The sequence below is a fragment of the Citrus sinensis genome, chromosome 6 (assembly GCF_022201045.2).
Source record: "Citrus sinensis cultivar Valencia sweet orange chromosome 6, DVS_A1.0, whole genome shotgun sequence".
NCBI classification, from domain to species: domain Eukaryota; kingdom Viridiplantae; phylum Streptophyta; class Magnoliopsida; order Sapindales; family Rutaceae; genus Citrus; species Citrus sinensis.
In genome coordinates this window covers 19,353,863-19,368,230 of record NC_068561.1, presented here as the reverse complement: position 1 = coordinate 19,368,230, position 14,368 = coordinate 19,353,863, and the positions used below count along the sequence as shown (strand labels likewise).

At 31.5% G+C, this 14,368-nt stretch overlaps 2 protein-coding genes across 3 annotated transcripts; one reads left to right on the top strand and one right to left on the bottom strand.

The window, feature by feature from the left end:
* Positions 1–422: 422 nt before the first annotated feature.
* On the top strand, positions 423–4,648 carry LOC102626766 (probable plastid-lipid-associated protein 13, chloroplastic). Of its 2 annotated transcripts, none has more exons than XM_006492798.4 (7): positions 423–782; positions 1,183–1,304; positions 1,385–1,468; positions 1,615–1,711; positions 2,354–2,570; positions 3,474–3,526; positions 3,671–4,065. In XM_006492798.4, exons 1-7 carry the CDS (start codon positions 546–548, stop codon positions 3,683–3,685), a joined length of 825 nt encoding a protein of 274 aa, XP_006492861.1. In that variant the 5' UTR covers positions 423–545; the 3' UTR covers positions 3,686–4,065. The 2 variants fall into 2 exon arrangements, with proteins under 2 accessions (XP_006492861.1, XP_006492860.1); XM_006492797.3 differs by lacking the exon at positions 3,671–4,065 and adding an exon at positions 4,334–4,648 and having other exon boundaries at positions 424–782.
* Positions 4,649–9,214: 4,566 nt separating this feature from the next.
* Positions 9,215–10,142, bottom strand: LOC102619282 (VQ motif-containing protein 17). Its single transcript, XM_006492853.4, has one exon. The coding sequence runs from the start codon at positions 9,942–9,944 to the stop codon at positions 9,432–9,434; it is 513 nt and encodes a 170-aa protein (XP_006492916.1). The 5' UTR covers positions 9,945–10,142; the 3' UTR covers positions 9,215–9,431.
* Positions 10,143–14,368: the final 4,226 nt, after the last annotated feature.

Below are 14,368 nucleotides of genomic sequence, written 5' to 3'. Positions count from 1 at the left end.
TGGTGAAATGACAATCAACTTCTAATCTCTATCCATCTTTCATCTAATATATTAATAATGCATCATAAGATGTGTTATTATTGACGTTTTATTGTGTTAATCATAAATAGAATGTAAAAAAAATTATCGCTTTTTTCAAGTACATGCATAATTGTTTTTCTAATATCCTTTCTTGCGTGAGCCCGTGAACACACACGGTTTCTAAATTCTAATCTATAAGGGAAAATAAATAACTATATTAAAATAATATTATTCATTAAAGGCCAAAAAAAGGGGGTAAAACGTGAAAACGATTCTAGTTTCTAAATATAGGGAAAAAGGTTAAAAGCGAAATGTGCCTATGAAAACGCACACACAAAAAAAAAAAAAAAAGGAAAACGTTTCAAAATAAAACCGGGTTTATTTTTTTTTTAAAGCACCGATTAAAAAAAAAAAAAAAAGCAACGAGCAGCTCACACAAATACTCTCTTCTCTTTCCACCTAATTCTTCTTGCTTCTTATAGCCAAAAAAAAAAAAAAAAAAATTCTTCTTGCTTCTTTATTCAATGGCTTCGTTACAGGCTTCACTGCCTTCAATTTCGGCGATTTGGTCCAGCTTCCCAGATTCTTCGTCGATCAATTCAGCTTCAATCGTTACTCTCACTAGCTCGCCGGCGAATGATCGGAGAATTCGCCGGAGACTGTGGTGCAAAGCGATGGTTCAGCAGGCCGTGCAAGGAGCTCCCGCCGCTTACGCCAAGGAGATGGAGAGACTCTCCGCCAAAGAATCTCTTCTTCTCGCCGTGAGTTTTTGTTTTTCTATTGCCAATTCTCTATTTTTGTTTAGTTGAAATCAATCTCTGAAGGAATTATTTTTTAATTTTATTAATTTCTTTTCACTTTGGAAACTACATTTCTGATGCTGCATTTAAGAGAATGCAGCATATTGTGAGATTTATTAAACGATAATAAAGAAATTATTTTAGCAATTATCAAATAGTTAGCGAGAATGACTTCTAGGAAAACTGCTTTCCGTAAAAGCAGTTTCTGGAAAATCACTTATCAAGTGCTGCTTGAGAATGCATTTGAACTATTTTACTAGAATGACGCAAAAATGCTAAATGCTTTTGATGATGCCGAAGGCAAGCACATTGATATTGGGTTTTGCAAATCTTTGAGCTAACTCTTTGCTTCTTGTTTTAGTTTAAGGATGCTGGGGGCTTTGAGGCCTTGGTCGCTGGAAAGACAACGAATATGCAGCAGATTGATGTGAATGAGAGGATAACTGGTCTTGAGCGGCTCAATCCAACCCCAAGGCCAACAACGTCGGTGCTTAATCAAAACCTAGCATTTTTTATGCACTTGCTTTGGGATGAGACTTTTATTTTGTCATTTAGCTTTCCAGGTCTCCATTTCTTGAAGGTCGATGGAACTTCGAGTGGTTCGGATCTGGAAGCCCTGGATTTTTTGTTGCTAGATTCATCTTTGAGTGAGTAATTTGGTACTATCTACCATTAAATGTTTTTGAATCAATTTTATACTTACCATAAACTTACCATTTGTTTTTGTCTATATTTAGAGTTTGACTGAATGGGCTAACTTCTACCGTTTGCTGTTGCAATCACTTTCCTGTAGGAGATTCCCCCCAACATTGGCAAATTTGTCAAATATGGATGTGGTGATTAAGGATGGAAAAGCAAATATTACAGCCAATTTCAAACTATTGAACTTGGTACTTTCTCTGGATGAATTTTATATGCTCACAATGTGGATGATCTGACAAATGTCCATTGCATTTGCTATTTTGCATGTTATGCAGCATTACTAAGATCTGTTAGAAATGCATGTGTAAGGATATCAAGTAAATCCCACTTCATAAAAAAGTAAGATTAGTAGTTGACTATGTACTTTTGGAGTTGGCCTATGACCCATGGTTTAAGCTTTTGGGAGTAGGGACCTGATGTATTGCTTTCCCAACTACTTGTGCCACTAATAAGTGTTATTAGAGCTACATGAGGGTGAGATTGCTGGATATGTATATTGAAAAAAATGAATTTGTATACAAGGAGTGCTTATGAGTCATGACCATTGGTTTAAGATTTTGGGTTTACTGGTGAATAAAAGAAGTGAAGCAGTAATATAAGAGGAGTTAGTTCATTACACATTAGCTTAAGATTTTACTCAGATGGTCATCCAATTCATGTGTCTAAGATCCTTTAAAAGTTAGTTTTGATTAGCTTGTAAGTGGTCCCCATATCGAATGGCCGTCATCCAGTTTCATACTTATATTTCAATTTCTGCTCCCAATCTATTGTCTGAAGATGAGATATTTACTGATAGCTTGTTTATCTGTAATGATGAGAGGTCAATGCAGATAGAAAGCAAATTTAGTTTCTCCACCAAACTCCTTGTTGAGGGACCACTTAGATTGAAAGAAGAATATATAGAAGGAATTCTTGAATCGCCAACAGTTATTGAAGAAACAATTCCTGAGCAGCTAAAAGGAGCATTTAATCAGGCAGTTACTACTGTGCAGCAGCTTCCTGCTCCTATTAGGGATGCAATTTCCGGTGGTTTGAGAATTCCTCTCAGTAAGTGTTTCATCATCTTTAATTTACCTTTCCTCTTTTGATTGAGGACAAATCTATTGACTTGTCTACCCTTCGGATGAACTTGCCCAGAGGAGTGCTAGATAGTTGGTTTGAGAATTCCTCTCAGGAAGTGTTTCATCATCTTTAATTTACCTTTCCTCTCTTGATCGAGGACAAATCAGTTGACTTGTCCACCCTTCGGATAAACATGCCCAGAGGAGTGCTAGATAGTTAGTTGTAATTAAAATCACTTGCTATTAAAATCAGTAGCAGAGATTACTGCACTGGAATCCAGTTCAACTGATTTTTTTGAGAAAAATTTATGTTTTAGAATTCTAATTCCCTGCCTAAATCATTTTTGTGGGTGCTATCGTGTTTCTCATGGATGTGATATTTGATTATCTGAATACCCTTTGACATTAAGGTCTTTGAAAATATATGGATTCTCCGCCCCTACATACCTTTCTCTTCCTTTATATCTGTGGTGGTCTTGTTTCCAAAGAGTTCCCTTCATTCATCAAAGATGTTGTCATTGTTGCTGTTCTAAGACAACTTTTTCTTGCTCAGATTTTATAATTGATTAGCACATACAGATAGTACGATATACATTACAAACCGACAATCATGTATAGAGCCATTGCTCTCTCTGATGGTTCATGATAAACTCCACGTTGTCATTTAATCATTGTACACTTGCTGCAACTATTTGAAAGTGCACCATGTTAGGTTATCAGTGTTAATTTTTTCTTTTTTCTTTTTTTTCAAAAAAAGAAAAAAAAAAGCTGGAGAAAATTTAACTTGTCACATGTATTTCTTTCAATATGTATCTTCAGCCTTGATTTATGTATCTACGCTGAGTACTACTCTTTTTCTACTCTGAGTTCTACTCTTTTTCTCCTTCAGGTGGAACTTTCCAGAGGCTGTTCATGATTTCTTATCTTGATGAAGAGATACTTGTAAGTTCGACTCTATAATCTCATGTTCATAGCTTCAAAGTATTATCTTGATGGTATCTTGTTAGAAGTAGATAATGCCATAAAATGTATGGACAATTGAATTCTTTGTTTTGATGGCTATAAATGCAACCTGAGCTGGTACAGGATCAGAGGTGTTAGATGACCATTTGAGATCAACATGGATACCACCTAAATTTGAAATTATCCCATTCATTTTTCACCTATTTTATGTACTAAGTCATCCATAAACTGGATTGCTGTCCAAATGAAGTGGATTGATGTCTCTTAATGTATAATTAATGACTAATTTTTCAGTATTTTTACCATCTGTTACGCAGGTGAGTCTTATTGTGACTTTTCACCTATCAACTGCCATGTATATTCTATTATCTTTTGTCTTTCTACCGCTGTTGTAATTCCATAACTCTTTTTACTTTTCTATGCCTTGTACTTGCCTAGTTGCAATAGCAAAGACAAATTAGACCCCGCCAGTTGCCTGGTTAATTCTCATATTGCAATGAAGAAAAGATTTTGATAGATGTACAATAGTTCCGTATAGACTGTCACCTACCATCCTCTAACCAAGTTTTTCATTCCTCTATTATTCATCTATATCTAAATAAATTTGTTAATCAGCCTTAAACTTTTTGAGTATTTGATAAGAGTTGAACCAGTGCATTCATGTGAAATCTAATGTAGGTTAAGTGACTAGCTAGCATGCAGAACTATGAGCTTTCTCTAAGACCGGTCTATCTAATGCCAGTAACAGATATCACGTACTAAAATCTTTTACGGGTTTTGACACAGATAATAAGGGATGCATCTGGAATACCCGAAGTTCTTACAAGATTGGATCCACCCTCATCTCCCATAGAAGAACCTATCACCGAGTATGAGAGTTAAAGATGCTCCTATGCATAGCTGAGTATTCATTTCGTCTCATTCCCTCAGATGTGTTTTGTTTTATTCCATTTGGATGTTTAGTTCATTGTCCTTTATTGTATTCAAATGACCAGTGATTAGAAGAAATCCTTCATCCCCACAGAAGCATTAAACTTTTTTTGTTCTCTGTTTTCTCTTAAATGAATTGACTGGAGATTATGTCTCTAGGCTTGTGTTCAAGTCGTGTGGGCATTGTTTTGACCATCTTGGTCACACAGTGATTTAGTTTTACAATTTGCAATATTTTCTAAACTTTATTCTTTAGAAAGATTGCTATTAGGTAAATTTTACTTGTAGATTATCAAGGCTTGTGCTGAAATGTCAATAGGAAACAATAATTAATTACAATTTGGTGTGAAATGTGAACATTTTTGACTTGTCGCAAACACTATTGTTGTTGCCTGGCTGTCATGTTGATTAAGTTTTGTCCGCAGAAGCAGATACTGTGTATTGAGATATCTTTCCTGAGCTCTGTATTTAGAACATTCTTCTGTGACATTAAATAGTCTTTTATTTGTATTTTTTTTCCATTTGTTTGTTAGGATTCATATTGACCTTGAGGAAGGGGTCTTTAATGTTTGTTTGCTTGAAATGGATTTGTTTTTCAAACTTAACATTGAAAACTTGGTAATTAGTATGTCTTAATAAATTTATAGTGGTTTTTTTTTTTCTTTTTTTCACTTAATATGAATGCATATAATTTATTTTCATAGCAGACCATATTTATTTTTATCTTATTAAAACCTTACATTTCTATACCAAAAATTTAAAAACAAACATATTCAGATTTTTTTTCCCCAAAAGATATGGTGGTGAGCAAAGCTTAAATTCAATATTAATTAAATAAAGTTGTTTGAAAATCACTCAGTCATGCCTTTAGGGCACAAAGATATTCAAAACTGAATGTGAATCAAATGACATTCATATTTATTAAGAGCCTAGATAAAAAATAATGAAAGCTTACCACATATTCCTCTCTAGATTAATAGAGACATTTTTTTTTTTAATTAACTAATCATGGAAGGAGATGAAGAGGGAAAGTTTCAAACACGGGGTAGGGTTTAATTAAAAAAAGCATATTGAATAACTTTAGCAAGAATTTTAATATATCAAAAAACCTAGTGAATTAATTCTTCTAACACGAGCTCTAATTTTCCACAAACCAACATAAGAATCCCACGATGGTGGTTTCAAAGTCTTCTATCATCCTGATCATACTTTCAATTTGTAATGTGTATTGGATCAGTTGTACCACCGTCCAAGTAGATTATATTACAATTTGTTTGTGACATTAAGTAGTCTTTTCTTTTTTTCCATTCATTTGTTAGGATTCATGTTGACTTTGAGGAGGGAGTGTTTAAGGTTTCTTTGCTTTAAATGGGATTATTTTTCAAGCTTAACATTGAAAACTTGATAAATCTAGAGTGGTTTTTTCCTTTTTCACTAAAAATGAATACATATAATTTATTTTCACAGTGAATCCTATTTATTTTTATCTTATTAAAATCTTATATTTCTATACTTAAAATTTAAAAAAAAAAAAACGCATTCATATTTCTTTTTTAAAAAATTAAGGTAGTGAGCAAATCCCAAATTTATTTTTAACCCTTTTCCACTCCAAGATTCAAACTCGAGTAGATAGCTAACTAAATTTATTTGAAAACTACTTTGTCATGCCCTTAGAGGCACAAACATATTCACATTTAAACTTTTAGATGTCAATCAAATGACATTCATGTTTATTAAGAGTTTAGATAAAAATAACAAAAGCATACCACATATTCTCTTTGGATTACTAGAGACATTTGTTTATTTGAAATTAACTAATCACGGATGGAGATGAAGAGAGAAATTTTAAAAGAAAATTAAAACATATGTGGTATGATTTTATTCAGTAGACATATTGTTAAAATATATCAACATCATCTTCTTAAATTTTAGATTTGTAACAGCTGACTTTAGTGAGAATTTTACTATAACAAAACCCTAGTGAATTAATTCTTCTAACATAAGCTCGAATTTTCCACAAAACAACGTAAGAATCTTATGATGCCGAAAAATTAAAAGATCAATATTTAAGAGAAGCTAAGTTTCTGAATAATAAGAATATTATTGCAATATCTGAATGAATAAAATTAGAGTTTTAGGGCCCTTTAACACCAACCTTAAGTATAGCAAATTTGTTAAAGTAGGTAAATCTGAAATATTATTTATAATAAAATTCACCTAATCTAAATAAGGAAAACAAAACAAATGCCACCCAAATTTGATATCTAAAAATAAAAGATAAAAATCTTGAAAGTAATAAGAAAAATAGAAAAATAACCTAAAACTGCTAAACAATTAAGAAAGAAATGAAATTTCTGGTTTGACCATAGGACATAACAACATAATTAATTCTAGGTTCAATTCGTCTCGTCATAAATTTCAAAATAGTATATATATATATATATATATATATATATATAAAAGGGACACTCGTAGCCAAGTTGTGACCTCCTGAAGTACTGTACTCACCTTACGCAAGCAAAATACATCAGAATTCGACGGTGGTTGGTTCAAGTTCTTCTATCATTTGATCACACTTTAATTTTGTAATGTGTATTTAAACAGCTGTGCTTACCGTCCAAGTAAATTATTTTACAATTTGCAAATAAACTTTACCAAAAATGTTGACTTGAGCCTGCTATGCCTTTAAGTCAATATTTATAGTAAACCCTTATCTCTAAACTTGGTTTTCTTAAGCAAACGAGAAACACAATTAGAACTGTTAATGAAAAATATCTTCTAAATCATTACTTTATAAAATAGTTTGCTATTTTTAATTTTATCTGTCGGCATCAAATATGTCACTACAACCATGTTTTCTCTGTGTATCAAGCACACGAAGCAAACCCATATAATGTTAATGGAGATGAGTCTCCATAAAAATTAGTAAGGATCTCGGCGACACATTCTAGTGAATCACTTTTAAGTAACTTTTTAAAATACCCAAAATTATTATCCATGTATTACTAAAATGAAAAAAAAATATTAGCTCTTACAAATCATATATTTTGAGTAAAAAAATATGTTTTCTTAATTTGAGTTTACTAAGCTTGGATCGATCTATGAATACGGATAAAAAATTATACGATGGTCCATTTCGATTTTTTTTTTTTTTACATATCTTAGATGATATATTTATCATTATTTCTTAATGTTAATATTATGGGAGACAAAGTTATGCTTTTAATGTATTTAAAAAAAATGTTTAGTTTTTTAGACCAGGGGCATAATAGCATAAGAAGATTCTATTTGTATGAAATTTGAGAAGCCAATCAAAATGTTTGCTCTAGGTATTAAGATTAGTGTTAGTGGGGGACGACTTGGTGTAATGAAAAAAGATTATTTTCTTGTAAATATATAATAAGTCTTGCAAGAAAAGAAATGCAATTTTAAAATAATTAATATACAGTAATGTAGTTTTGCAATTTGCACGTTCATGTTTGGTTTGCCAAACAATATTCTTCTGTAAGAGATCGTCGAATACATTAATTAAAAGATATATATATATATATATATATATAATTAAGACAAGGGTCACTGCTCACATCCAATGGGAAATGGACAAAAATTGATCCATAATTAAACCAAAACTATATAAGGAAAAAAAATGAATAAATATAATAATTAATCTCAACTAATGGATTTACATCCAATTGGAGAATACACAAGTAATAAGAACAAGTAATTAATTTCAATATTCTCTGCAGAATCATTAGTAGGGATGGCAAAAATCTCCACGAGGACGGGTATCCTCGGGGATTTTCTCCATTCGGGGAGGGTATGCAAATAATTTCATACCCAATTTCTTACTCGGGGAGGGGACGGGGATGAGGTGGAATCCCCATCCCCTACCCATTTTCCCATTTTAATTTTTAATTTAATTTTTATTTTTTAAAATTACTAGTAAATAAATAATAAAATTTGAATTATAAAATTATAAGTATTGGTAAAAATTAAAAATATCAAAATATTTATATTATTAAACTTTTAGGCCTAATTAACTAATTAAAGTCCTAAATTTTTATTTATGACATTAAAAAGACCGGACAGATTCTATTAGCCCAAAACTTTTGTTTTAATTTTAATATTCATTAAATATTTTAAACTTAAATCTATTTTTTATTTATCTTAAATCTATTTTTTATTTATTTTTAGATGTTATAATTGCCCACGGCAAATCACAATTTTAATATCTAATCTAATCTAATATTTACTCTTGATTTGCTTTGACTTAACTATTGTGTTATAAAGGGAATATTCCACATTTATAAAGTGTCCACGCCACCATTGAAAAGTTAATTTTGAATCTAAATTTGATTTTATTTGTAACAATTTTGTATTAGGCTATTAATTTATTCATGATAGTTTGTATCCCTTGCATGCTGCGTTATTTACTAATTTAATGTATGTGACTTTTGTAATGGATATTAATGTAAGATATATTTCGAACTTTACTTTTATTTGAATTTTTTATTTTAATATGATTAACTCAAAATCGAAAACAAAAAAATATATATTAGTTATTCGGGGATCAGAGACCCTCGGGGATCCCTTGTTATTATTCGGGGAGAGGATGAAGATTCTCTTAAATAATTTTGACGGGGATAGGAAGGGGACGAGGACATACGCAAAATATCGGGGATGGATACGGGGAGATTGGTCCCCTCCCCTCCTCTCCCCATTGCCATCCCTAATCATTAGACTAGCTATTGAAAGTGTTAAGTTATAGCTTGTACCATTTACAACACAGAGAAATTAATTAACGCCATAAGCAGATAAATATAATTTAAGTTAAATTAAGCATCTAAAATTAAAAAATAATAATAATAATACCCTTAATAACCAAAACATTTAACCAAGAAAATGAAAGATCACAAAAAAAGAAAAGAAAAGGGTTAAGCATTAATGAGTTTCTTCAAATTAAACCAAGCATATGATGAGAAGTATCCACTGGAAGCAAAGGAAATTCATCAAGTTCTTGAATGAAACCATCAAAATCCGCAAAACCATGTAAGAATCCACCTGAATTTGCCCCATTCCACAGGATTTGTTCTTCTTCTTCTTTAACCTTTTCTCTTGTCTCAAACCCAAAAAAAGTGCTTCTGAGTTCAACATTTTTGGCCACCAAATCCGGCTTTTCCAGTACCGAAGTGCTTCTTGGCTCTTCCTCTCTTGTAGGGTTTCTTGGTCTCTTCTTGCCAACCTTTTGATGATGATGATGATGATCATGCTCAGTTGGCTTTCCTGTGAGTCTTTGCACAAGCTCTCTAAAGTTTTCCACATCGGTCTTGATGATTTCTGGTGCAAATATGTGAATGATTCTGATCTTCGGCTTCGTTTTGGAGATTGGGTGTGAATTCTTATGCATAGCTAGTGGTGATGGTGTTGAATGTGAGATGTAAGACGGTTTCTTGATGATACGCTCCATGGAAAGTGCTTCTGAGAGAAACTAAAGAGAGAGGGATGATGATCTGAGGAGTTGGTGAATTTGTTTAGAGGAAAAGGAGGGAGAGGGCTGCTTATAAATACAAGAAGAATAAGTGACAATGGAGAAATTTTGGAAGGATAAAAGAGGCTGTCTATTGAGAACAAAGATTGAATGAAACAAATCGTTGTCTGCTAATTAAAATGCAAGGAGTCAATTAATTACTATATAATAAAAATTGAGTGGTCGCTCTTAATTCCCAAATTGGATTAGCTTAATTATTGTATATTTTATGGTATGTGTACATGTCATATACAATTTGAGACATTGAGGGAGAGAGGATTTGGAACATAAATATTTCTTATATTTCCCACTTGGAAAATGACTGGAAGAACCCTCATATTGTTCTTTAAACTAAGTTATGCTAATTATGTATATTATACATTGGTTCACTTGCATTGGCCACACGCTACTTGCATATATATTATACCTTTTTTCATGGTCCATGCTTTGTTTTAGTTTTATTTAATAGGAAAATGAGAAAAAAAAATGATAATTATCATGAGATATGAAATTTGAATATCATTCACTTAAGTGGGTCGTCTTTTTTTTTTCTTTTTTTAATAGTGTAAGTTTACTTGATTAATTTATTTTAGTAAATAAAATTGAAATTATGAACATTCATATATAAATTTTTTTCTTTTTTCTCCCAAGAAATACCCTTTTAATGGAAACATTACTTTACACAAAACACGACCGCTAAGTAATGCAATTGCTTTTCATCGATATAATATAGTAATTGAAATGAAACGAAGTAACATTTCCTCGTGAGATAGCAGCAAAATAGTGAGCGGATTAGCAAATTCTTAGAAAAAAGGATTACAATAAGTCAAATGAGTTCATTGCCATATTCTTAAAGATCACTTTGTCTACTAATTAGGTAGCTGTGAATTGTGATGACAGAACAAGGGTAGTTTGGTCATTAGCACAAAAACCTATTTTTGCTATGAGATTCCATTACCTATTATTATTATGCGAAGCCGCGTAGAGTTGGAAGAAAATCAATGCCATGGCTTGCATTAACCCTATTCCGAATTCAGAGAGAATGAGGAAAATTTTCTTTCTTTCTTCCCCCCCCCCCCCCCCCCCAAAATCTGCTTCTATAAATATTTTCGTCATGCTTATGTTATAATTACGTCATAATTAAGCAGCTACTTACATGTGTAACTTGATTTGATTAACAAAGATAAAAGATCTCGAACAAATCAATTAATTATCTTGGAAAATTGTTAGCATGGATTAGATAAGCCAAATTAATTGACTGTGTGCTGGCATGTTTTTTGTCGTTACACATTCCGTACATATTTAGTTAGGTTATATATACGCATATTTTTTTATATTTTTTTAATTTGTGATTTGCTTTCGTTTTTGCACCATCCATGAATCAACAATGTTTCACCATAAATTGAGAAGTAAATTATTCATTTTCACTTATTTGTTTTACTTTTTTACCAATTCATGACTTTTACCCCCTTTTTTTTTTTACTATGTGGATCCCCTCATATTTTAGCAACTATTAAATAATACTTAATTCATAAAAGTCATTCTCCAGTATGGTTGTTTATATTTCCATTACATAAGCGAATGACTAAAACATTTTTATTAACTATGTATATATATATATATATGAGCAAATTAGGGCCCTTTAATAAAATAATTGATGGGTGATTCCAAATAATCAAAATTATTTTATGTACTGATAAGACAGTAAAATGCTTTCAAAATAAACTAGTGTTCCAATAAAGTACTTTCTGAACCCTAACTGAAACTCAAAATGGTTGATGCAAAAAGTGATGCGTTTTGATGCATGTTGTTTACTTTGTCAACTCACACGGCCGTTGTACAGATTGTACAATCTCTCGAACTTATACATTCCAAATTGAAAAAATAAAAAAATAAAAAATTATTTTAGCCGAAAGTATAAATTAATATTATGGAATCTCACTGGCTCTATCTATGGTGTACTTGAATGTGTTCATTTGTCTTTGAGCTTTCATCTTGTAGCACCATTGCCTGCTGCTAATTAGCACATTTAATTAGGTAATTAATTAACTACATTTAAAAATAAAAGTTAAATTGTATTTGCCGTTTGTTTAAATGACTCTGTCATTATTTATTAATGGAGCTTTCGATTTAAAAAAAAAACCCAACAATCATAATCTCCAAACAATTTGGCAAAACATTAAAAATAATTTTTTTACAAAACAAGTTCCAGGATGTTTCAGAAACCTAGCATTTTTTTTTTTTGGTCTTTTGAAATAAGAATTAACCTGATATTACAATTCCACAGCTCATCATTTTCACTCAAATTTGTTCATATTGTCACATTCAAACAAGGACAAGAGTTTTCAATAAACCGGCTTGAGCATATATTAATGCCAAAATATTAATTTTCCTTTAATTCAGATATCAAGCACGGTTTGATTGGTTTTTTTTTTCCCCATAAATAGTGACATTATATATATAAGGTGTTTTATATATAGTGTTGCATTTTATGTGTAACTCTAGTCCATAAAATGATAAAAGTAAGGGAAAATACTCCATTATCATATTCTACTCCTAGTTCAAATGGTGCATAAAGAATATTGATTGATTGATTGATTTCACAATTCACATATACCAAAAGAAACATCATTCCTTGATAAATCATCATTCCGAGTTGACTTAATTGGCGTAATATAATAAAGATTCATTAGTCCTAAATCTTTTTTTATATACAAATATGTAAAATGATTTTAATTACTAGAAAGAGATATAATTTTGTTTACATAGTAAATTTATTTTAATGATTGAGAGCTACGCGTGATCAGAGTTTAGTAGGACAGACCAATGCATTGGAGTGTCAGTTTTTTTTTTTTCTTTTTTTGCCCGAAATTTGAAACTTGTGATTTACTTTTGAATATGTGAAATTATAATTTTCTTTTTGGTATGGGGGGATATTTTAACGTGTGTTTGATATTTTTAAATATAATTGAGATTCATTCCTATGCGACAATGTGACAGTTGTATTATATTAAAAATATTTTTGCAAGCATTCAAAAATAATATTGATTAGTAAATGGATTTCGGAAAAAAAGAGGGAAAAGAAAACAATTTGAAAATAGTATTAAATTTATGCGTGAAAATTAATTATTATTAAATAAAAAAAGGGAATTGTATGGGTGGAGAGCATGATAGCCGGCAGCACAGAGGCATAAACGCGTACGATACAGCCTTGCGGCCAGTGAAATCACTGCTGAAACAGAATAATAACCGCATGATGTGCACGTGAACTGAACTGAGAGATTTGATCACACGGATACAAGGATTTGGTAATCGTGTTAACGTCAGCGGCGGAGCACGAGTCTCGTGTCGTGCCTGCCGGCTTGGTTGGGCCGGCCCTAAATAAGTACATAACATGACTGACACGTGTCAATGATCAGCCATCGTGAGTGCCTGACGTGAATGCCACGTGGCAGGATTTTCTTGTGTGAACACCCCACTGCACCCGCGATCATGAGTTCCCTTGGCGGGAGCCAGCCAACCAAACTCTTTAACTGAATTTCGTGTGGTGGGGACCACCCGTCGATGTGATTCTAAGTTGCGGCAGTTGCTCTGCATGACTCGTATCTTAGCTGGATCCAGTTATCTTTTACTAACGTGCGCATCGCACATCATTTTTCTGTTTTTTTTTTCTTTTTCCTTTTCTGGCTACAGGCTTAATTCCTTTCTAATATAAGCACCGCCTGAAGAAATTTTGGATTATATAGACAGAGTTTGAGTCCGCACCTTTTGACCCCCCCTCAAAATTCCGCATAAAACTCTTTTTAATTAAAGTTACTCAAGTAACCAAAAATAATTTTCTTTTTCTTTTTATAAAAATTCAATTAAACTCTTAAATTGATTATTCTTCTAAAAAAAATTTACACTTGACCCATTTCATAATTCATATTTATATTTATATTTATAATTTAGTTGAAAAATAGTTATCTTTTGAGAAAATTGTAAGGGTTTAGAGTTTTAGAGATTTATGTAGCAAAGAAAAAAACAATTTAAGATTTTAGAATTTTTGTGTATTTTATAATAAAAACTTAAAATAAATACTTTTTCTAGAGTCATATTTTTAGGGAGATGGTTAATTTTAATATATGGATTTCTATTCTATAAATTAAACTTGAGTATTTAAGGAAATAAAAAGTTTGTTATAATTTATAAGGATTATGGAGGGGTGCTAACAACTCTGCTCATATAGGATTACGGAATGAGTGTACCTTTTGACACGCATCAAAATTTCTTTTATGACCTCTTTTTAATTAAAATTACCTAAATAACTGAAGTCAAATTAATTCATTTCTTATTTTGAATTAAAATTCAATTGAACACATAAA

What these genes read in the sequence shown, in the direction of transcription:
- LOC102626766 (XM_006492797.3), top strand. Translation starts at nt 546, where the DNA reads ATGGCTTCGTTACAGGCTTCACTGCCTTCAATTTCGGCGATTTGGTCC. An exon ending in CCAACCCCAAGGCCAACAAC is followed by an intron (nt 1,305 to 1,384) that starts GTCGGTGCTTAA and finishes TTAGCTTTCCAG; the next exon opens with GTCTCCATTTCTTGAAGGTC. An exon ending in ATCTTGATGAAGAGATACTT is followed by an intron (nt 3,527 to 4,333) that starts GTAAGTTCGACT and finishes GTTTTGACACAG; the next exon opens with ATAATAAGGGATGCATCTGG.
- LOC102619282 (XM_006492853.4), bottom strand. Translation starts at nt 9,944, where the DNA reads ATGGAGCGTATCATCAAGAAACCGTCTTACATCTCACATTCAACACCA.